Below are 25,282 nucleotides of genomic sequence, written 5' to 3'. Positions count from 1 at the left end.
TTGTAATGTAATAGAATAACTTTTTATGTTCCAAAGTTTCCAATGAACTTCCAAAGAGGAGCAATCTGTGGTTTCTGAAGAACCATTAATCTGTTGGTGAAACTTGGAACAAACACACCAATAACTTCCCATTGGAAACCATAAAAGTGATGCAAAAAAGGGAGAGGAATGAAAAACGAGAGCACTTGAAGACATGAACCACAGAGAAAAAGAAAGCGTGCTCAACATACAATGCCTCATTTCAAATCTTTCCCAGCTCACTTCTACCCTGGCACCTCGCTGAATAGCAGGACGCCAAACATCCTTAGATTGTGAAATACCCAATATCATTCCCAGGCCACCGGTGGACAGGAAGTCCTCGTCTAGCCCTCTGAATAATGGCATACAGACAGTCTGCGGTCCTACCTGACTCTGAGCTGCTCAGATCTAGTCCCGTATGTCCTCTTTGCTGTCTGCCGACAGGAAGCACTTTCAGTCCGTCCTTATTTACAGTCCCCTGGCACTGCAGTACGGCTCACAGCTGGTGCATTCCTGCTGCGCTCTGCCTCAGCTGATGGAGAGAGGAGAGATAGAGGAGAGCAGACAAGCCAGACAGGGAAAAGGGAAAGAAAACGCAGGGTAAGAACATACTGTACAAATCATCGACTGTGAATGTGTGGTCAGCAGATGCTGATCAGCCAATGAGTGTCTTGATCTGCGACAACATGAGGAAACCGCATAATGCACCTCTTATTATTTCATTCAATCCCAGGGAACTGCACGAACAGAAGCATTATTATTCAAAGCAGACACATCAGCAGTTATTGACGTCTCGCTGATACCTAAAGCGGAGACTATCAGGTAGCAAGGCCATTTTCTTGTCCTCATGTTGGTTAGTCATCACTCAAATGTAATTAAAATGCAGTTAAAGACCAGATGACTGCATAATTGGAGTTTTATGGTCCATTTAGTCCATGTCTGTGTCTGTTTTGAGGTCATGGATATGCTAGTGTACTAGCTCAAGTAGACAAAATACACTACTGTTAAAAGGTTTGGGGTGAGTAAGATTTTTAATTCAGCAAGTGACAATAAAGACAATTTTTTTATGTAACAGAACATTTCTATTGCAAATAAATGCCATTCTTCTTAACTTTTTATTCAGGAATTCTGAAAAACAATTTATTATGCAGTTTGAACTGTTTTCAACATTAATAACAATAGTAATAATAATTGTTTCTTGAGCATTAAATAAGCATTTAAGAATGATTTCTGAAGGATCATGTGACACTGAAGACTGGATTATGGCTTCTGAAAATTCAGTTTGGCTATTATGCAAAGTTTGACCATAAAATGCTCTCTTGAATGAGAATGTCCCTGCACTCTTATTTTACAGCCTAATGATGGTAAGAAGCAAATCAAGGTTGCCCTCACTGTGACATTATAATACATTTGGAATCATTATAATTACAAAATGACAACTCAGAGACTCTTCTATGAAGTGTTCATGTCTGAACCAGAAATTATTACTTTCTATGACAATGGCAAAGTTAGGTACATATGTGCAAAGAAAATTTATAGTTATTTTAGTGGATGAATAATCACAAAGATTTGTAACTTGAGTCACATCACGTGAAGAGACAAGGATCTGCAGTGTCAGCCACAAAACTTGGGCGTGATGGAAAAAGACTAAAGGAAAGTTGTACAGTATAAAGAAAAACAACACATAACTTTAATGTCAGGCCTATAATTTAATAGTCTACTTCTATTTTTTATATATCATATTTAAAACAATTAAAATAAATTAAGAATTTAAAATCTAAGAATTCAAATTTAACCTAAAATGTAAAAATGATTTTGTCTAACTCTTACAGTATTCCGGATCCACCTCAATGTCAAATGTTGCACCGAGCTTCCCATTTCAATATGAAATATGTCAACACAGGCATTCACAAAACATGATGGGTGTTCAGAGGACATATTGTGATGTTCTACACTACTGTTGATAAACAATCTGAATGCATAAAATCCTACCGGTGGCAATAAATAAAACCAATTGTATTAAAAGAATGTTTCTGTCCAGTTAGTTTGGAGAAATGCTCTAATTATAATAGCACACAAAAACTTCAAAGCTCCAGATGGCTGTCTGCTCATCTCAGCTGTTAGGATGCGTTTGATTATGAATTTAATCCCATGCATATAGAAAAAAGGATCAGACTCTGAGGGAGAAAGAAACTGAGAGAGGCACGAGAATGAGAGAAGAATCCAGACACGACTAAGCTGTCTTGAGGATACGCATTTTTCATTCTGACATAATCGTATTGTTCATAGCTCTCTTGTTCCCAGACGATCACTCCTAGCACAGTTAATGAATGGTATATTCACACGTGGGCGCATGTCTGGGTAATGCCAAGCTCTCTTCATTATCAAAATCATGATGCTCTCAGCTCGTGATGTCATTCAGACACACTGAATGACAGATATACTGATGGACTGCTGGTCAGATCAATTCTAGACATGTTCACAAGGTGATTGGGCACTTCTCTTTCAAGCATTATTACCATCAATACACTTTTAGCATAGACAAACCAACTGATAAATAGAACGACAGACAGAATGACAGTTAGATTCGGCTTCCACACACGCAGCCATGCCGTGTGTTTATAGAAGAGAAGCACTGCTTACAACAGTCACCCAGACATGAGCAACAGTCTGCCTGTGTGTGTTTACATTTTCAATCATGTGTTGTGAACTGCAGATCACCTTTTTTCGATCAAGGTAAACAAACAAGGTCATTACGGTTATTCACTATATATCACGGGAGTTCCATTTGTAGCCTAACAACCACAAGATACAACATCACCCCACTAAAAACAAGAGCGAGAGAGAGCACGAGGGAGAAAGTGAATTCTCTCATGCACTGGACATAATTATACCCTCACAGAGCCAATCACATGACAGCGCCTGAAAACAGCAGATGGCCACGCCCAGACCCAGCAACAAATGCCTTCTATTGGGATGTCATCATCTGCTTATAGGATTCATGCGCTAAAAGACGAAAGAGAGTGAGAGAGAGAGAGAGAGAAGGGGAGGGTTGGGAGAAGAAAAATGGGGAAAAACAAACTCCATAGACCTGAGTCACTGCCACTGAAGGAAGGAAGGAAGGACGGATGGAGAGACTGAAATAGAGAGAGAGCTTACTTTTGTGTTATTGTAAAATTAAAAAAATAAAATACCACACACAAATAAAGTTCACTTACAGTATACATATAAATAAATTATAAATATGATTTACCATGTAAAATAATGTTTTTTTAACCTACAGAACTTCATTTGTATTTTTTTTATAGATGTATATTATTATAGTAAAGGAAGGATAGAGAGACCAAATAAGAGAAAGAAAAGGACTGGTGAATGTTTGTTTTTATTTCATCATAAAATTAAATACAATTATATATATCATATATCATATAAAAATATTGATATATTTGAGTACAATAATATAATTTCAATAAATTACAATGTATCTTTGTAAGATTATTTTAATATTTATAGTATAATATTTTACTTATTATTTTATTCTTTTTATTTATTTTATGAGGTTTACATTATTTGCAACCCTGTTTGGGGCTTCTCTAAATACAGATTAAAACCCTAATTTGTCTGATTTTATTTTCTAGCAACAAATATTAATAAATAAATGTAGCTAAATTAAGCTCTATCAGTGGGTAGTTTAGGACCAAATGTTGGTTGATAGTTACTGATAAATTTAGATTTTCCATAAATTAAAGAAAAACATTTGTTTGCTTAACTTTTCTCACAATAACTAAATGCAAATGGAATGAGGTCATTTGCTTGTCTTTCCAGAAAATGCCAAAATGGTCCAAATGATGTTACTTATCCGGTGTCAAAAATACAAAAATAGTGGAAGCGATCTAGATTGGTCACATCCCTCACTCTCTGTGCAGAGGGGGTAAGAGACTGAAAGAAGTGAAACAACAGGCCACAAAATAGCTGAGCTAAAGACAGTCATTTGTGCAACCCACACAATGAGACACCCAGGCCTTCATCACACTGTGGGTTTAATAATGCACTGACATCACCTGTGTGAGCAGATGATGCAATGAGTTACATTTCTATGTTAGAATCCACGCCCGAGGGCAATGAGGTCTGCACACATTTACAAAAGACCAATTAAGGTTACATATAGATTTAATACTCCAATCCAACATAAAAAGGTCTCAGAACCAAAAGGGTTTGACAGCCTTATGTCACAGAATATCTAAATATACTTTAAAAAACCTAGAACCAATATGCTGATCTGAAGAAGTCAATCCAACGCAATAAAACCAGTGCAAAAAACAATGTCCTTACTCAACGACATTATATCAAAAAGCTCAAGAGCAGTTGTTTCCTGATGGGGTGATCTTAAAATGTACTTTTAAAGTATACACAGAATAAGATAGATATCTACATGTATATTGTTTTCTGTCAGAAAGAAAAGGTTTTTTTATTCCCACAGAGTTGTTTTTGGCAAATGATTGTGTAAACTGTGGGAGATAAATTACAGTTGTTCTTTAAATAATATGCTTGCCTCAAACCTGGTTTTTATTTAGAATTGCTTATATACAATATGATTTGACAAGCATGCAGCAGCCCTAAAAAAGTGTACATACTGTACAACATTTAATTGTAATATTTTACATGTTCAACTTGATGTGATGCAAATTTGTTCATCATACATAAAAGAAACAGGTAATAGTAATAGTATGTAATTGTTTCACAATGAACAGATTTATGCAAATAATAAACAATGCCATGCCTTTTTAACATGCAAAAATCATTCCTGTTACATGTTTCATGTATTCATGACTGACAGTATGAATTTTAACTGTATTCATTTCTTCGCTAAAACCAATCCAAATAAATGGAAATGTTATATGCAATTCAAATACATTAATCTTAAATTTAGTGTAGTATAAATAGTAGAGTATAGATCACACTTAAATGTCTGAATATTATTACATATACCACAATGCCTCCCAATGCGTTTTATCTTATTTTTTTATTTAGGTTTATCATTTTAAACTTCTTTTTGTGAAATATTTGGCTTAAATTGTGTCTTAAATGAACACATTTGGTTTGATGTTATCGTTTTAGTGTCCAAATACTTATTGTACCCTATTATATAAGATCTCTAATATAATGTTCTTTTTTTGTGTGTGTGTGATTCTAGATACTTTTTAGTTTAGTAGTGCAAACAGCTCTTAATATTTTGGTCAATTGTGCAAAAATAAAAAATGCTATGAAAAAACCTATGCTGTTTTTTTTTTTTTTTTTAATGATCATTATACTAATAAAAGGTTCTCTAGCATTTCTGTTGCAAATCAGACTGATTCTGAACTGAATGCTGAGTTTGGATTTAGCTGTGAGTTCTTTCTGATATTATTGCTTACTTGCAGAATCGAGTCGAGAGTGATGCACCAGGACGGCCCGTCAGTCACAAGGACAGCCTCACTATTGACAAAGCTGACTAATGAACAAGCCTCACAGAAATAAAAAGCAGGATTCTGTGTTTCTGCAAGGAGAACCATTTCACATGGATCGAAGGCCACAGATTCAGCAAAAGAAGGATTTGAGAGAGAGAGAGAAGGGGGTGTGGGGAGGCGATGCAGTCCATTGCGTGACTGCTCTCTCTTTGATTTCGCCTGATGGATGATTGATTATTTGTGGAAATACACAGATGGTTTCTGAGTTGAAGCTAGCTGGGATGGTCGCCTGGATCCCAAAGTTAATTTGTTTTCTAATTCCAATGGTTGTGAAACTGACCACTGCTTACACGAAATAACGTGAAATTTAACTACCATTGGCTCTCTCTGTCTTTAGCTATATCTACATGTCTTTATTTGAGCTATTTTATTTATTTATTTATTTATTTTGAGCTTTAAGTAGGTTTTTGTCTTACTTTTTATGTCACTTAAAATAAACCAGCTGTGGATGGCCAGACAAGCCTTGGTTCTTGGCTCAAATAAGCTGCTATTTGACAGGACTTTCAGACAAAAATATTAATCAGGTTTGTCTTTGTAATGTTTTATCAAATGTAATATTTTTTCTGCATACCCTTGCAATGCATACAACATCTGAGACCTTGCATCAAATCTCTACCATGCTAGTGCAAATTTGGTGGCATTTAAAATGAAAAGCACATTAAAAAACACATTAAAGCACTTAGAAGCATTCGTAATAAGAGGGGAAAAGACGCCTGCTGGCACATTCCTTCATTAGTGGGCCGCTGACCCCTGCATAGAAATGCTGATGCACTCAAAGGCCTATATTTAGACTTTATTAGCAATATTAAATTCCACTTCAGATGCTTTCACCATAACGTCTGAAAATAGTTCAGAGGCACAATTTGCGTCATAGTCATATGCATAAAACAAATAAATAACCTTATACCGATTTCTGCAAAGGCAGCCCATAATTAATGAAGCAATCATTTAAAACTGGAGAGAAATCATTATGAATTATAAATTATAAATGAGTCAGAATGAATAAACAGTGCTTTGATTAAATGTGCACAGACCTTTTCTACTTTTGCAGATGATTTCTTGCAAAAAATTCACTTTTAGAGGTACTTCACACTGACATCCTGACAGCACAATAGTAATTTTAAATGTGTGATAAATAATTACACTGCACTAAACAAGCTTACTTTTTCTTATGATGGCAAAGTGAAACAACTTACTTCTTCCCATGATGGCAAAGTGAAACAATAACAGAGTTGTGAACAATGATAGCTTGAGGGGACTGTCAAGCCATTAATGATATTTCTTTGAGCTGCAGACTGAGCCTTTGGACAGGTTTATCTTGTCTTCACATCACTTTAATTGAGGTGGCAACACTGTTTTCAAATTTTTCAAAATCGCTCACTATCTCTGTGTTAATCTTCTTTTTGAGCATTTTATAAAGGCAAACGAGCTGACACATCCAGAAATGTAAGACTCCAGTATCATGGTCAGTTATGCAGCAAGCCAAGCGCCACGACCAACTCCAAAAATACACATAGCTGACCCAATGTGCATTTGAATATCTAGATGTGACTGCATAAACATTCCCTCACGCTGACACACTTATCAGACGGTACAGACACCCATGCAGCCACACCCCATCTTGCCTTGTCTTGTCTTTGTTTAATTTGTGTCTTTTAACTGTTGAGCAACACACAGCTTTTGCACCTGGGTGTGAGGTTTCCAGCAGCATCACCCAAAATGCAGTCGGAGTCTAGAAATGTTTGATGGGTTCAGTGCATTTTAGCACAATAAGTAGGCCTACATTGATTTACTCAACTGATTCGATTTGCTTAAGTTATGTTTCATTTTTAACTACATTTAATTTAGTTTTTAAGTCAAATGCTGTAATTGCACTTGCACTCGTCAGAGCATGCAAGGAAACATTTATCAAAGCCGCTCAGTTTCACACGAGTAAATCAACTGTTTGTGCATGTGTTAGTGGAGAAACTCTTTTTGCGCCAACACATACCAAAGAAGTAATATATATATATAATTATATCAAATAGCCGCCTAGCATTTAAGGTATCCAACCACTTGGCAACAACATTGCATACTTGTCAACGTGATTAAACTGCTAGATTGCCACCTGCTGGTTGTGATCGCCATTGACGCAACAGTACCATTTCTGTCCTGCAATGAACCTTTGTGGCACGTCTGTAGGACTATCATAGGCATTAACATATATTAATACATGTGTAATTAATACGGCATTATTACATTCACGTACGTTTTCAAAGTATCTTTTTTTTAAGTGCAACATAAGAAATAAAGTCACACATGCTCTGAATGACATAACAGTGAGTAAATGATGAAATGATGTTTAACATTTTGGGTGAATTATCTCTTTAATGTTTCATTTCAGAAACTTTAACTTACTAAGCTTAGTTCATTTACTTATGCTTATATCAATGACTGTTCAAATGTTTTTTGATTTTTGCATTTGCATATTTATAGATTGCCAATAATAGCACAGAAATGCAGCTTATTAACTATTCTAAAGAGATGCATTAAGCAACAAATATCAAATGTTTCAAAGTATTTTCATAAGCAGAGCTCTCTTCAGATTTAGCACACAAACAGTCACTGGGGTAAACGTCACCTTTGTTTCCTAAACAGAGCATTGTGGGATCAGATCCTTCCAATGCACCAGATGCAGTCATAATGCACCAGAAAGCCCACCACACACCAGCTATTAGTGGACAGGAGCCAATGTTTAGAAAGCTGTGCTTGCCAGCAGGTAAATCTGGCCACTCTTTTCAAGAGACACCTTGGGATTTTTACTGACCGCAGCAACCTCGCTTTAATGTCTCATCTAAAGGACGTTGCCTTCTCACAATAAAGTGTTTTAATTAATATACTGGGACATGAAAATCCATGCAGATCACAGAATGAACACCCCCTACTGGGCTCACTAACACCTCAACCGAAAACAGAATTAGTACTAGCTTTAAAAGAAAACAAGGCAAAAACAGCAGGGGGATCACTACAATCACAGTCAATTAACAGGGTTTTTATAATTGTATAATTTTTCCCACACATGGACTGAACTGCATAAGCACCCAGAACATACTGTACCTATGGATTCGGTCCAGCACTGTTTCAATTCACTACTCACAATCCAGCTGTCTACGTCTGTATCCATGTCCAAACACACAGATGGTGCGGAAAAGACCTGCAGGGTGAAGATTGTTTGTTTTACTTTGTACTATACTTCACAGGTTTGTTCTTTATTATCCATTTTATATAAACATTTCTCAAGAATAATTTAACTTTGTACAATGTTCCTATTGGCTGTTGTGTACCACCTCAGCCTAAGTATCAAAGTATACAATTGCAAATGCATTTAAGACACTTCTGAGCAGTATTAGACAGTCTGTGTAAAGACAACCTAAATGCCACTTCAGAACTGCTTCTGTTCCACCTTTGCCGTGTAAATTTGGCATAATTGTGTTATCAAATTTTATTTGCAAAATGTGTTTGTGCTACATTTCATTAAATTAAAGGCAACTTTGTTTAATATTCAGCTAATGTAATGCAAGTGATGCTTAAGAAAGTGTCCAAAAAAATGTTTGGCCACTGTATTTCTTCTGTAAATCTATATGCTACTTTTTTTCTATATTACCTCTGATTCAAAACAAGGAATCTCCCGTTAATGTCGACAATAACCTAACAGTAAATTGATGTAAAAGTTCCTCATTTGTAAGAAGCTATCGATAAAACCGTCTGCTAAATGACTAAATATAAAGGTTAAATACAAATAATCCTAGATATAGTAATATTAGGAAACTAAATCTAAGAAATACTGCCATAACATACAAATGGAGTTAGATGTCATTATCACATTTTTATGATATTGTTTTAAACTACGATACCGGTGAATCCATGAAAGCTGTTATTTCTTGAGCGCCAGACTGCTGTTTACCACATGTCAGCCCCAGCTGGCCCTTTTTCTCGCGATATTGGATGCATTCCTGTTAGCACATTCATCACTCTCGCGAGATGTCATCCAGTCGTCCGCCATCGCTGTAGAGATAGAGGGAGAGAGTAAGCTACAAGGACTCAAACCTGGGGGGGAAAGAGGGCGATATTTGTCCGTGTTTCCCCTCAGCACACCCACCCTAACGTCTGTTGATGGCATCGCTCCCTAACCCAAACATGTCCAGCCTCAAACCCGGCACCAAGAAGGACACCAAAATGCGGATCCGCGCTTTCCCCGTGAGTATCAGCCGAGACGAGCGCGCCTCGGGCGGTCGCGGGGAGAACTCGAGGGCCGGGGATCGGTCAGAGCAGCAGGCCACAGCTGGTTTACGTGTTTTGAGGTTGGGTTTTAGAGATTTGTAGAGTCTACGGAATATAAAATGCGTCAAATCATGATAATATTAGCGTCAGGGTTTTGAAGATGTTGATATGTGTCAGTTATTAGAGATATATGCGATTTTAAGTATTCAAACAGCCAATGTAAAAAATTGTTAAAAACTCAATGATTCTCTCGTACAGAGTCTTTATGTTTTCACCATAAAACTGTAGATATGTACAGAACCGTAGATCCATCAGAGATCATGAAGTCTTTCCTTTTGATCTGCTTGTTTTCTTTCAGTGTTTTGATCTGGTTTTGGGTCTTGGGTTGTCAGGGTGGCCCGTTGCTGTTTTGTTGCCACTCAAAGGTTTGATGTTGTGTGTTTTGCTGTGACTGGTTGTTGTTTGTGGTGTTGATTGATTTATTTTTTATTTTCACTGATGCTGTGTGTATATATTACTAAACTGATTGTTATGGTTTTGTTGTCTGGTTAATTTAGTGTCTTGTCATTGGTTGGTGCTGCTGTTTATTGAGGCTCAGGCTGATGTTGTGTAGATAAGACCAGTCTTTTAGATGCTAAGGACCCCTACTATTATCATCCTGGTATGAGGGGTCCCTTTCTAAAATTTGAAAGGCAGCTATATTTTTTTATGTATAAAGACAGTTATATTATGGAAATTTTTTTAAAGGATTAGTTCACTTTCAGAATGGAAATTCTGTCATAATTTACACCCTCCACTTATTCCAAACCTGTATGAGTCTCTTTCCTCTGTTGAACACAAAATAAGATATTTTGAAAAATGTTACTATATTATTATTTTTTCCTACAATGGAAGTTAATAGTTCCCATCAGCTGTACTGTATGCACATACATTTTTTATTCATTAATTTTAATCAATTTTTACATTTTATTTCAGTATTTTTATTTGTTTATTTTTAAGAACCTCTTAGCACTCTTTTTTAGCCCCCTGGTGTTCACCGGACCCCATTTGGAAAGTCTCAGGTGTATATGTTGTTTGTTAGTCACACTGATGATTGATGTCCTCAGCAGCTGTGTTTTTGTCTTTCACAGTCACTGCAGCACACTTTGCATCAGTATGACGTGCCTCTCTCTGCAATATTCTGCAATTTTCTGTTCATTTATTAGCTCTGCTCAGAACAAATGATGTGCATTGCAGGACTGTCAGTGTGTTGGTGATGCTCTGATGGAATGAAATAGGTCAGAATTACTTGATAATATGAAGGGAAGTGAACATTTTTCCATGCAGTTGTTTTCTGTTTGTGCATCGGAAATATTCTTCTCTTGAAGGTCTGGAAACCCCCTGACACCTGTCAGCATGTCCGCAGTAATGGCATTTTGGTTCAGATAAGATCTTCTTCAGAAGCTGCGTTTAGGCTACTTGTTGGGTTGCATGTGTCCTACCCTGTCAGAGGAATTCATTAGAAATCTCACAGCTGCCTTTACTTTGTCATCATAGTATAACCCTTCAATATGTGGCCTGTATTCTAACCCGATACACTCCACATTCTCTCAGCTCTCTTCTGCAATCAAATGATTTGTCAAGTTTCTTTTTAGCTTTTCATTGTTCCTTGAAACTTGAACATGCAGTTCCTTGTTAAAGGTCATGGTGTCATGGACATATTTTTGTCAGAATGGTTAGGTCTGAATTGAGTTATGATTCTTCTGATTGTTCTTGCTTTGTATGACCTCCAAAACTCAGCGTAACATTGAGTCCTGTTACTGCAGATAGTCACCTGTAATTTTGTGATCTGACTTTAATTAATCTTCAAGCCCTTCAGTACCATTGGGTTCACTGTTCCAGAATTCATCATTTTATAGAAATGTGCAAATATGTTTGATAGTTTGCATACACTGCCATTCAAAAGTTAAATAAATTGATACTATTATTAAGCAAAGGTGCCATAAATTGTTCAAAAGTGACATTTATAATGTTACAAAATATTTAATTCCAAATAATAATGCTGTTTTTTTTCAACGTTCTATTCTTAAATCTTGAAAAAAAAAAGATTCATGGTTCGCACAAAAGTATTAAGTAGTTTCTTGCGCCAAATCAGAGTATTCGAATTACTTCCTACACTGACGAATGGAGTAATGGCTGCTGATCAGTGTTGGAGAGTAACTAGTTACATGTAACGGCGTTACGTAATTTAATTACAAAATTAATGTAACTGTAATTAGTTACAGTTATTAAGAAAAAATGAGTAATTAAATTACAGTTACTTATGAAATTTTTAACGATTACAAAGGGGATTACATTTGAATATTTACACACATCCAGATACAGATTTAACTGATTTATTTCCAAAATTGCACTGACTATTCTGAGACATACCGCCCTAATAATTTCCGGGATGCGGAAACACAGTCTGCTTCGTAGAATCCAGTCAAAACTAACGCGGACGGAATATGCCACATTTTGGATGACTAAAATCAAAAGTAGGTCAGTACACTTGAATCAAAACATGACATGGACTAGTGTCTGTGAATATTAAGTCCCAAAAATGCAATATGTGACTCCTGCACGTTCTGCGTGTCTGGAAATCAGGCACGGACTGGACACCGGGAGAAACGGGACAATTCCCGGTGGCGTGGCAGCCGATTTGGCCCGCTATTTTAATGTCATTATTGTATAATTGCCTGCCGAATGTAGGCTGCCAAAGCGATCATTTGCGAATCCGCCATTTGATAATTAAATCTCTAATAAGTCATGAAGTGTTAGTCGTGACCGCGCGCTCTCCGCGCCCCCGCCAAACGGTTTGGATCAGACCGTTCAGACAGAGAGAGAGAGAGAGAGAGAGAGAGAGAGAGAGAGAATAGAGTGGACCGTGGAAGCGCACAGCTGGAGCAGAGAAGAAGAACTACTGTTCAGGGTTTCAGGTCAGTTTCATCTGTAAGATGCTTTTTTGTTTTTTTTCATTTATTTAATCAAGCAGCAGCACGTTGCTCATTAGTCATCACTCAAAATACTATATAAAGGACATCATTATTATCTGTTGTAATGTTACAGTAGTAATTTAGCTGAAAAAAAATCTGATTTTTTTGGGGGAAGCTACGACAGACAACAACACACCCCTTACGAAAATTAACGTTTTATTATTTTACTATAAATCCAGAGAAAATGGTTACTATTGTTTAACTGTGATAACCAAAAATGTTAAATTATTTTACAAATTTATTTGTTTAAAAATAAATACAAATCCATTTGCAAAACAAAACAAGGTTATTGTACTTTTATATAGGCTAATAAAAGCATGGTCAATTTTTGTAAGGGAAAAAAATGACTCGTGTACAGTATGAGGATTTTTCTATAAAGATATTGTAGTATTGTAGAGTATTGTATTGTAAAGTATAGTTTTGTTCAATCTTGAGTATTAAAGTCATAAGAGAGATGGATAACGGGGAAAAATAAAGAGACTGAAGAGAAAAATGGAAGTGAAGGTGCAGTTCAGGAGACAACTTTTAATTATTTTGCATGTCCCCAAATTAAAGATTTAAACCTTTTTTATGCCAGGTCCATACAAAAAATAGTTTTGTCCATGAATTTGTTTGTATGAGTTTGAATTTTCCAGTCTGAATTTTTTCCCAGTCTGCCCCTCCTGTAAATTAATGGCAAAGACATGGTTTCATCTACTACACATAGGCCTACTGAAGCTCGCAGTGTTTTCAACCTCTGCCACCTCAATATAGGAGTACACCAGCACATAAACATAATCTCTAGAACTGCTCTGTTACTTCATGCATTTTACTTATTTTGAGAAAACTATCATCATATAATATACAAAGAGACAGCAGTTGAAAAAAAAAACAAATGTTTCAGGAGTTTATTTTACAGAATATGACACATGCTTATTAGATAACTGTATTTGAGTTGATGTATATGCTTTTATTTATTATTATTTAATTTTAACAAATTTAGAAAAGTAATCAAAAAGTACTCAAAAGTAATTAGTTACATTACTTTAATAAAGTAATTGAAAAAGTTACACTACTATTACATTTTAAACAGGGTAACTTGTAATCTGTAACCTATTACATTTCCAAAGTAACCTTCCCAACACTGCTGCTGATAATTCAGCTTTGCAAACAGGAATAAATATAAATCTGTTATTATTTAAAATGGTAATAATATTTCATAATATTACTGTTTTTACTGTATTTTTGTTATAAAATGCCGCCTTGGTGACCATAAGAGACTTTTTTTCTTTTTTTTTTACATAAAAAAAAAAAACAACCTCCAACTTTTGAGGTGTAGTGTTGATAGTCTTCTAACTTGTTTTTTAACTGAAGTTTAGGAATCGTTTTATAAAAAAAATATAAGGGCTTTTAGCATTCCTTTAGCTTGAACAGCAGAGAATGGGTTCAAGTCACAGTGAATGTATGCGCTGATAAAATGTACACTTTGAATGTAAACAAAGTCACTTTGGGTAAGTGTGTCTGGCAAATTTACGAATACTGTTTGACAATACAGTGACATTCTTGGGGTTTACGGTTTTAGGTAATGTATGTTTTACTTTTCAAAGACTCTCTGGACTTTCTTCATCAGGGCTTTGTATCGACATGACCTGATCCTACAGAAACCCAGCTTGGAAACCTAGGCCTGCCTACTTGCTTGACTCACATGCACACGTTTTGCTTCAGGGATTCCTGTTCATGGAAAAACTGGTTCTTCTTTGCATTAGCTTAACTTTTTCGAAAGTGCAACTCTCTTCTTCAGAATCAGACGATTGCCAAACCAAGTGTGATTCAGGTAGCCTTTTAGCAAAATGTTGTAAGAGGTGGACATTCACAATCACACCCACTTTTAAAGATTTCACCCACATTAATTTCCTTAATCCATAGACTAGTCTACACAGATCAATGAGTCTCAGAACCTGTCTGTCTTTAGTCTTAGTGGAGAGACCGATGGGTGAGAGCGAGGCGTCTGAATCTATCACAGGAGTTGTATTACTAACACCGTGTCAAGCATTATAATTAGCATGAGTGAAGTGTTGTTTTGACTTGCATAATTACTCACTGCTGTTTAAAAATGTAATTCACACATATGATTAGCCATTAGAATGGTTCTTTGTGAGATTAGCTCTGCTGAGTCATTGGAAGCTATCATGAATTTTGTTGGCCCAGTGTCAAGGGTTGAGTATATAAGTAAGTGACCTGCAGTCGTGTTGGCACACTAAATGCACATTAGAATGTTGTAAGAAAGATGTTTGACTTTTAAAAAGCCCAGAAAGCGGCCTACGGTTTCCTGTGCTGAATAGTCAGTTTGGTCTCCTTTTATGTGATTTGTTGTAGTTGTGATGTGTGCAGAGAGCAAAGTGAGTCTCAGAGTCTAAAAACTTGAGTTGATATATACGATATAGTTCAAAAGTTTGAGGTCAGTATGAATTAAAAAATTTTTTTTTTTTTATAATATATAGTTTTTCAGCAGGGATGCATTAAATTGATCAAAAGTGGCAATAAAGAAATCTATGGTTTAGCAAAAGATTTCAATTTCATATAAATGCTGTTCTTTTAAACTTTCTATCCATTAAAAATGTCTCAAGGTTTCCACAAATGTTTGTTACCAACAATAATAATAATAAAAAAAGAAATATATATGTATATATATTCATCACAGGAATAACATTTGCATTTCAAAATGTATTCACATTGAATTTTTTTACATTAGAATATTTCACAGTGTAACTGTATTTACTGCATTTTTTGATAAATGCAGACTTAGGCTGAGCATAATCAGAAACATTTACTGGTAGTTTACAGCAGATCTTGTGCTATATGTAAGTGTATTATTTCTGTTTTGACTTTAATATGTAAATTTAAAATCATAACTTGGCATTATAATATGCTTGTGTAATAATATGAACGATATGCAATAACTTTTTAGTACTTCCAATCAGAAAGAGAATGCAACGTTTAATTAAACCAATCTTTGTCCAATTAGAATGATGCTGATAATTTATTCAGTATTGGTCAGTGCTGATAAGACGCATCCCTTCTAAAATGATTTTATCTAATTGTCACAATCGTTTCTGTGTTTTATTTATTCGCTGGTTTGTTTCTTTTTGTAGATGACCATGGATGAGAAGTATGTGAATAACATCTGGGATCTTCTGAAGAACGCCATCCAGGAGATCCAGCGGAAGAACAACAGTGGGCTGAGCTTTGAGGAGCTCTACAGGAACGCCTACACCATGGTGCTTCACAAACATGGGGAGAAGCTCTACACGGGCCTCAGAGAAGTGGTCACCGAACACCTCATCAACAAAGTATGAGCTCCTGTCTCGCTCTAAGAGAAAACACATGAGGTCCTAGAGATCTGGATCCAGCTTTGAGTAGTGCTATGAAGTGTCACAATCTTTAGTTGCTGAAGTTAAATGAAGTTAAATAAGCAGTAAGCCACAAGAGACTACATTACAGTGATTTCACGACAGCTTACAGCTTAAAATGAATTTGATGGCATGTGATGAGAATTGAAATTGAACAGATTGATTTGAGGAGACTCACTGTCTCACATCTTCACTACAGATATATTTATACAAAGCTTAATGAAGACCCTGGGGTTTTATCTCTGGTGCTGGCTGTTAATGATGTCAGTTCTGGAGATGAAGCAGATGGCAGAAACCTGCCTGTCCCAGTGGAGTTTGTCATTGTACACTCAGGTGGATGAAACCCATGTGCTTCAGCTGCTCTCATAGCAGCTTTGATTTTTTTTTTCTTCTCTGTCTTCAGGTGCGTGAAGACGTGCTTCACTCTTTAAATAACAATTTCCTGCAGACGTTAAATCAAGCATGGAATGATCATCAGACTGCCATGGTCATGATTAGAGACATTTTGATGTACATGGTAAGTTGTTTAGAATTTTTTTTGGCAGGTTTTAACTTGTGTAACAGATGTTCTGATGTCTGTGTTTAAGCAGGTTCAGGGAGGGACTCATGGATCACACAATCGGAAGTTAGCATCACTCAAAAAAACAAAAACCCAGCATGATTTGGATTATTGCAGAAAATAAGCTCTGTGACCAAAGAAAGTTTATGATACTTGCACATTGTGTTCATGATAATAAGTAAACGTGACATTTCTGATTGTTGAAGCCTAAATACAGTCGCCAGAGGTAAAGAGCTAAACGTAGGCTATAAATGAAGTACACCAGTCACATCACTAAAAAAGTCACCATCATGGAAAGATCACAAGTATTATTGATGTATTTTATGTCTTAGAATAAAATGTAAAAAAAAAATTAACTTGTCACATCATGAAAATATTTGTGGAAATCAGAAAGACTGGGAAAAGGAATTGGGACTAGGGATGCACCTACATTTTTGCCGCTAAGAAAAAATACATTAAAAAAATGTGAGCAATAGTGCTTCTGTGCTGGGCAAAACTGGTAAAATGACACAATGCTCTGCTCACATGCTCTGAGAATAATAGCTTTTATTATATAAAATTATTTGGATAATTAAAAAAAAAAAATTGGTTAAATCTGATTCTGTTGCATAGAACTGGATACAAATTATATATTGATATTCAAAATTAATATACTTTCTGTCCAATTTTATTGTTTTACTTTCAATAAAAGTGTGGCTTGTATTTTATTCTGTGTATCTTTAAGATTGAGTCAAATTAAGGCTTACAAAATATTTTTTTGTTTCATAAAAGAAATAATTATTAAAGTGCATCCAGAAGTTTTGGTTTTGGCCCAGAATTTTCATTTTGGTGCATCCCCATCTGGGACACTACAAAGCCTGGAGTTGAACCTGCGTGAATGCTTTCTTTCTCGCTCTCTGTCTAGGATCGGGTGTATGTTCAGCAGAATAACGTGGAGAACGTTTACAATCTCGGCTTGATCATCTTCAGAGATCAGGTTGTGCGGTATGGCTGCATCAGAGATCATCTCCGACAAACTCTACTGGACATGATCGCTCGAGAACGTAGAGGAGAGGTGGTGGACAGGTGTGTTCTTCTGTCATTCTGTCTCTCTTTACAGTGCTTCAGTTAAAGAATGAAAGCTTTCAGCTGTCAGTCTATTGACTCGTACACAGTTGTAGAGGAATGGGTTTTTATCTTGTTTGTGCTCTCATGTTTTATGGCAGAGGGGCCATCAGGAATGCATGTCAGATGCTGATGGTTTTGGGCTTAGAAGGTCGGTCCGTCTACGAGGAGGATTTTGAAATCCCATTTTTAGACATGTCTGCTGAGTTCTTCCAGGTGGGTACTGCTTTTATACTGCTTTTACTCTCTTTGCGTATCATTATAATTATTATTATATTATATTATGTTTGACTGGCTGTGTTGACCATTGGTAGGAATGCTATCTTTATTTATGTGTTTGTGTGTATCTCTGCAGATGGAAAGTCAGAAGTTCTTAGCGGAGAACAGCGCCAGCGTCTACATCAAGAAAGTGGAGGCTCGGATAAACGAAGAGATTGAACGAGTGATGCACTGCCTGGATAAATCGACAGAGGAGCCCATTGTGAAGGTGGTAGAGCGAGAGCTCATCTCCAAACACATGAAGACCATCGTGGAGATGGAGAACTCGGGACTGGTCCACATGCTCAAGAATGGAAAGACAGAAGGTGAGCAGCTGTTTGTTTTAATCTGCGATCTATGCCTAGCTCTCTATTTTTTCTCTCTTGCTTCGTATTTCATTCAGTTGCTCTCATCTTTTCTCACTTTCTCTCTCAGACCTGGCGTGCATGTATAAGTTGTTCGGTCGGGTTCCTAACGGGCTGAAGACGATGTGTGAGTGCATGAGCTGGTACCTCAGAGAACAGGGTAAAGCGCTGGTGTCAGAGGAAGGAGAGGGCAAGAACCCAGTTGACTACATCCAGGTACACATTTAGTGGAAATGTGTACATATAACATCCTCAACAGTCTTTAGGTTTGTAATAATTGGTGAGGATGCTCTTTTTCTCATCTGAATCATTTAGGGTTTGTTGGACTTGAAGTCACGCTTCGACCGGTTCCTGCAGGAGTCCTTCAACAACGACAGGCTCTTCAAACAGACTATCGCTGGAGACTTTGAGTATTTCCTCAACCTCAATTCCCGATCACCCGAGTACCTCTCGCTCTTCATCGACGACAAACTCAAGAAAGGAGTGAAGGGGGTAAGAGAGGAGCTTTACCACCTTTAGCTTAATGAAAACTCTGCCTACAAACTTGGTCAATATATTTGGTTCAATATTGAAGACATAAAAAAAAAAAAAGCACCATTTTGCTCCATGGACAATTTTATCAACTTCTGTCCAGTGAAAGTGAAAGAACTGTCATGCATTTCCGTTGTTATATGTTATAGATATGGACTGATGGATGAATGTACATCCACATGAACAAACAACACCATGTAGTTAACTAAAACTATTAAAATATTCATTTAAATAAAGCTGAAATAAAATCTAAACATTACTTAAATGAAAATAGAAAATATTGCCTCGGTAACTAATGAAATAAAATGAAGGTTATGTTAAAGTTCTAAAATTACTAAAACTGAAACCGAAATAAGAAAATTAAAGCTAAATGGAAGTATTTGCAAAAAAAATAAGTAAATTAAAATGACAGAAGCACACAACATAATTCTTTGAACTTTGAAAAAATGTGAAAATAAAAGCTAATTAAAATAATAATAAATACGGTGATAGAATTACATTTGTTAATATTAGTTAAACTGATCTAACAATAAAAAATACTTCTACATCTATCTACTAATGCATTATTAAATCAAAGGTTGTATATTTTAACTAATATTAAAATAAATATTAAATATTTAACTAACATTAACTAATGCATTAACTAACACTTACAAATGGGACGTTATTGTAAAGTTACCATAAGTGTTGTTATAGTATATAAATAATACAGAAACAAAGTTATTACTAATCTCTTAATTGTTTCCTGATAATTGTGTTTGTGTTTAGCTGACAGAACAGGAGGTGGAGTCTATCTTGGATAAAGCCATGGTACTGTTCAGGTTCATGCAGGAGAAGGACGTGTTTGAGCGTTACTACAAACAGCACCTGGCCAGAAGACTCTTAACCAACAAGAGCGTTTCAGATGACTCAGAGAAGAATATGATCTCCAAACTAAAGGTGAACGTTATATCCTTAGAATAACCCTAACGTTATTCTCATTCACTGTATTCCTGTATTCCACTGTGTCTAATCTGATTCCCTCTTTCTCTCTCTTTCTCTCTCTTTCTCTCTCTCTCTCTCTCTCTCTCTCTCTCTCTCTCTCTCTCTCTCTCTCTCTCTCTCTCTCTATCTCTCTCTCTCTCTCTCTCTCTCTCTCTCTCAGACGGAGTGTGGTTGTCAGTTCACCTCTAAACTGGAGGGCATGTTTAGGGATATGAGCATCTCTAATACCACTATGGATGAATTCCGCCACCATCTGCAGACATCACAGGTGCATATGCTCACACACACATTCCGCTTTGACTTATGCTGTTGTTAACATAAGCTAAATATAATTACTGCATCTTAAGGGCCTATTCACTCGAAGTCCACATTTAAAGAAAAAGAACATTGAAACTATGCAAATGTAGAACTGTGTGGTTTGTCTTGATGTTGCAGGGGTCCCTCTGCGGTGTTGATCTCACAGTGAGAGTTCTGACCACAGGTTACTGGCCCACGCAGTCAGCCACGCCAAAATGCAACATCCCACCCTCTCCACGCCATGCTTTTGAGGTCTTCAGAAGGTACGTCTCGCCTCTAAATGATCAGATTTTGTTCTCTTTTCAGTTTTGAGTTTTATAGGATTTATAATTTTGTATTAGTAAAAGTGTCAAGGTACAGAATCAGAAGAAGCCGGTAATCTCAGCTTGACATACTTTAAACCCTCATAAAATCTGTCTGTATGTCAGATGTTTCTCCACTTGTAGCTTGGTTTCATGCGAGTTCTACTCTCTGCAGGTTTTATTTGGCTAAGCACAGCGGCAGGCAACTCACACTCCAGCACCACATGGGTTCTGCAGACCTCAACGCCACATTCTACGGCGCCATCAAGAAGGTACAGACATGCATAACATATTATAAAATAATATAAAAATATATTATATATAAATATATTTTATAGATATTGCATTTCATGACAGTTGTACATTTAATGGCCAATTACAACGTATCATAACTAATGCAATATATTACAATAACATTGTATAATAAAATCTGTATGTGTGTGTGTGTATATATATATATATATATATATATATATATATATATATATATATATATATATATATATATATATAGCCATGACTGTGACAAGATTGGTGACATGACTTATCATTTACTTGGTTTTTATTTCTATCCTGTTGTGCTGAGTAGCTTCACCCACAGTGGAATATCATTGGTTAAAATCCATCTCCATATAACAGCATATTAAACATCAAATATGTTCTTCTGATTGGGTGTGATTTTGTTGCTTCACACAGCATTTTTTTCTTTTACTGACGACTGAACGATTTCTTGTCATTGGAATCTTTCTCACACGTTGGTTTTTTGTAATGGTTGCAATTATTGATTAAATAAATGGTTTAATGACTATCTCTCTCTCTTTCTTAAGGAGGATGGCTCAGATGTTGGTGTCGGCGGGGCTTTACTAACAGGCTCAAACACACGGAAGCACATTCTGCAGGTGTCCACCTTTCAGATGACCATCCTCATGCTCTTCAACAACAGAGACAAGTTTACCTTTGAGGTAAAACCTCCTATTCACCTGTTCCTGATCTAAACGCACTGCTTATCCAATCAGTTTAACCTTCACCCATGTTGACCCTTCTTTAACCCTTTAGGAGATCCAGCAGGAGACAGACATCCCGGAGCGTGAGCTGGTCCGGGGCCTGCAGTCTCTAGCCTGCGGGAAACCCACCCAGAGAGTTCTTACGAAAGAGCCCAAGAGTAAAGAGATCGAGAGCGGCCACATGTTTACAGTCAACGACCAGTTTACCTCCAAATTGCACAGAGTTAAAATACAAACAGGTATTGTGCTGCCACAAGGAGGCGCTGTTGACTCAGTATGAATGGTTGACATAGTGATCACAGAAAGAAATCAGTACAACACTGGACTTTTTGTAAGCTTTACAGTCAACTATATGTTAGTTAAAACCTGAAAGCAGAGATACTAATATACCTTTTTTGCATGTACATGCATTTATTTTTTAGTACATTTAATACTTCAGTTTTTTAATTTGTGATTATAGTACTTATTAAATTAGCTTTTATTGATAAAATGTTTAACTTTAATTTTAGTTAAAAAAAAGTTTGAGTTGTGCTTTTGCTTCAGTTTTAGTTTTCAGTTTTAGTTTTTTTTGCACACAAAATTTGTAAATTTTTATTTAATAAATAGTTGCCTATGATAACACACACACACACACACACACACACACACATATATATATATATATGTATATGTATGTGTGTGTGTGTGTAAGGAATAATTATTCTGCTTATAATACGGTTACCACCCCTCAAGACATCGATCCGATGATTTATGTAAAGGGATTCGACCGGCTTTTGTACTTAAATCGCTATTGTGAGTAGGACTATTTCTTCCGCTTCTCATCCAATTCCTCTTTTGCTAGGACCAAAACGTCGTTTTAAAGCTGGTAACAGAGGCTTGAGCCGTTGATAGCATTCAAATGCAGTTATAAATTAAGTTATTAGAAAGCGAATCAGAGCGACAGAGACACACAAAGAGAGAGAGAGAAAGAGCTTGTGTGAATTAGGCTAACGTACGGTACGTTAGCCTAATTCACACAAGCTCTCTCTCTCTTACGTACCTCTGTGCGTCTCTAAACGCTCTTCTGTTGCAGTGTCTGTAAACAGCGCTGTTATTACATCGCTAGTGAGAAATGTCATGTGTAGCCTTTAAGTTGCTACACTATGTCAAACTGATAAAATCGTCAGGGGAGCGCCGACAACACCGTTTTGTGCGAACTGCGTGACCGTTATTACTTTTAACTATGCGAAGTGATATGGAACTGTAATGCGGTCAAGAGAGCTGCCTGGAACTACGTTCGCCGTGCGTTTCCCAGAAAATAATTGCACACCTCAGAACGTTCCTCTGCCAATCAGATTCAAGCATTCAACGACCCTGTAGTGTATATTTATTTATTTTATAGGTCAATTAGGATGATTTTTTAATAAAATGTTAGTTGAATCAAGCTTTGATATTGAGAGTACTTTTGCAATCTGAAGTGATCGAAATGTAGATTTTGTTTTATTTCGAAAAGTGTTTTACAAAATCTGTCTCCTGCAGTTGCTGCTAAGCAAGGCGAGTCAGACCCAGAGCGCAAGGAGACGCGGCAGAAAGTAGACGATGACAGGAAACATGAAATTGAGGCTGCCATTGTACGCATCATGAAGTCCAGGAAGAAGATGCAGCACAACGTACTGGTAGCAGAGGTGAGCGTGTGTTCTTTTCCTAGTTTTGAGTTTTTACTTTGTTTATGAATTTCAAAAAATGTACCTGCACATTTCTAATGGCCTGTTTGGTTGTGTCCCGTCAGGTGACCCAGCAGCTGAAGGCACGCTTCCTGCCGAGCCCCGTGGTCATTAAAAAACGCATTGAAGGACTTATAGAAAGAGAATATTTGGCCCGGACACCAGAGGATCGTAAAGTCTACACATACGTGGCATAGTGGAGCACATGGCTGCACAAGGAGATGAGCGAGCCACACAAAGACAGAAAAAATAAAAAGATTCTGGACTGCTTTTCGCATGGACTGGGAAGTTCCTTTTAAACAAAAGATGAACTCTGGGTAGCGGACTTTATTTAAAAGCAAACCAAGAAATATAAACCACACAATCGGGAAAATAATCAGGAAGCAAAATAAGAAATCCAAAATTGTGTTCTAGATTATTTTTAATTAGACCACTCCCACTCTTGAATGGATCCAGCTTCAGTCTCTTCACCGTTTTACCCTCGTAGAGATCGAAATGAAAAGAATCCCTTGGGAAAATGTGAATGCACTGCACATGTTGTTTTTTTTTTGTTTTTAAATACTGTGGAAAAGACAGAATTATTAAAACCCTTAACAAAACAGACAAAAATGTGGCTACGGAAATAAGAAAAAAAAAAAAAAAACATTGATATTGAACCATTTGCTGCTTTTTTGTAGAAGCCATTGTGGTTTCCATAGTAACGTCAAGGCACAGAGATGGTGCGGATGCTCAACATGTCAATGTAATTTCATTCCTGGTTTATTAAACAAATACAAATGTTCCTCACTGTCCCCGCTGACCGCGTCTCCCGAGGCACGTGAAATAAAAAGCAGCCAAATGACTGGGAGAATTAGACGCTACATCACCATCTCCAATTTCCTGCTATTAAAGCTCTAAAACGCCATTACTGCCAACCTTGAATTATGTGTGGCCCTGGTCCAAACAGAATCAAATTGTTTTCAGAAATGGAGAGAGCAGATGAGCCCATTTCACCGATACTTCCTCATGAAATAAAAGTTAGCCAAAAAACGAAGGCAGCGGGAAGCAAAATCCACAGTCTTGATTTCCTTCTGTATCAACGGTGTATACGTCATAGACCAATATGTCCGCAAACTGATCAGATCACATTTTTAGATTAGATTATCAGGTTATCAAGATAATTGTTTGATTAATTGAAATCCCAGTTCCATAATCTACCTACTGCCTTTTCATATTTATATATACACACACAAACAGTCATGGCCAAAAATATTGTCACCCTTGGTAAATATGATCAAAGAAAGCTGTGAAAAATTAATTAAAAGTTAACTTGCATTGTTATTCCTTTTGATCTTTTATACAAAAATGTTTCCTTTCATTGGATAATAAGAATTTAAAATGGGGGGGGGGGTATTATGAAATAAATGTTTTTCTCTTATTCACTTAGGGCACAAATAACATCATCGCTTTTTTTTTTTTTTTTTTTCAATACTTTTTGAAACTCTAAATGTTCTCCTAGTTTTTTGATGATGATGAGGTTAGAGAACACCTGACGAGATCAGAGACCATTCCTTCATCCAGAATCACTCCAGACCCTTCAGATTCCCAGCTTCTGCTCTTCAGTTCACTCCTCTCATTTTCTGTAGGGTTCAGGTCAGAGGACTGGAAGGGCTATAGCAGAAGCTTGGTTTTGTGCTCAATGACCCATTTTTATGTTGTTTTTGAGGTTTGTGTTTGGGTTAATGTACGGTTGGAAGATCCAAACATGGCCCATTATAATATTTCTAACAGAGTCAGTCACTTACTGATTTTTTATCTGTTGGTATTTGATAGAATCTGTGATGCCATGTATCTAAACAAGATGTCCAGAACCATGTCTAATTCATTGTACACATGGGGTACTTTTTATCTCTGTGTTCACCAAACCCATCTTGAGTGTTTGCTGCTAAAAAGCTCATTCTTTAGTTTCATCTGACCATAGGAGCCAGTCCCATTTGAAGTTCCCTTT

At 36.6% G+C, this 25,282-nt stretch overlaps 1 protein-coding gene and 1 long non-coding RNA gene across 4 annotated transcripts; one reads left to right on the top strand and one right to left on the bottom strand.

The window, feature by feature from the left end:
- Positions 1–154: 154 nt before the first annotated feature.
- LOC113071077 (uncharacterized) lies at positions 155–9,554 on the bottom strand. Of its 2 annotated transcripts, none has more exons than XR_003280025.1 (3): positions 9,419–9,554; positions 8,622–8,718; positions 155–550 (listed from the first exon to the last, which is right to left on the bottom strand). It is a non-coding gene; the product is annotated as an uncharacterized LOC113071077 (long non-coding RNA). The 2 variants fall into 2 exon arrangements; XR_003280024.1 differs by having other exon boundaries at positions 158–550; positions 8,662–8,718.
- On the top strand, positions 9,547–24,199 carry LOC113071076 (cullin-3-B-like). 2 transcript variants are annotated; one of them, XM_026244442.1, is made up of 16 exons: positions 9,547–9,761; positions 15,931–16,128; positions 16,592–16,705; positions 17,652–17,812; positions 17,953–18,067; positions 18,207–18,435; positions 18,545–18,690; positions 18,790–18,966; positions 19,774–19,944; positions 20,150–20,257; positions 20,425–20,549; positions 20,764–20,860; positions 21,416–21,550; positions 21,645–21,831; positions 23,111–23,256; positions 23,361–24,199. In XM_026244442.1, exons 1-16 carry the CDS (start codon positions 9,678–9,680, stop codon positions 23,490–23,492), a joined length of 2,325 nt encoding a protein of 774 aa, XP_026100227.1. In that variant the 5' UTR covers positions 9,547–9,677; the 3' UTR covers positions 23,493–24,199. The 2 variants fall into 2 exon arrangements, with proteins under 2 accessions (XP_026100227.1, XP_026100228.1); XM_026244443.1 differs by lacking the exon at positions 9,547–9,761 and adding an exon at positions 9,847–9,865.
- The last annotated feature ends 1,083 nt before the right edge of the window (positions 24,200–25,282 follow it).

The sequence above is a fragment of the Carassius auratus genome, unplaced genomic scaffold (genome assembly GCF_003368295.1).
Source record: "Carassius auratus strain Wakin unplaced genomic scaffold, ASM336829v1 scaf_tig00005873, whole genome shotgun sequence".
Taxonomy (NCBI): domain Eukaryota; kingdom Metazoa; phylum Chordata; class Actinopteri; order Cypriniformes; family Cyprinidae; genus Carassius; species Carassius auratus.
This window is presented reverse-complemented; position numbering and strand designations above follow the sequence as displayed.

Excerpts from the sequence above, each read along its gene's own strand:
- LOC113071076 (XM_026244442.1), top strand. The coding sequence starts at position 9,678 with ATGGCATCGCTCCCTAACCCAAACATGTCCAGCCTCAAACCCGGCACC. Across the intron at positions 18,436-18,544 it reads CAAGAATGGAAAGACAGAAG|ACCTGGCGTGCATGTATAAG; the intron begins GTGAGCAGCTGT and ends TTTCTCTCTCAG. Across the intron at positions 20,861-21,415 it reads TCTACGGCGCCATCAAGAAG|GAGGATGGCTCAGATGTTGG; the intron begins GTACAGACATGC and ends CTCTTTCTTAAG.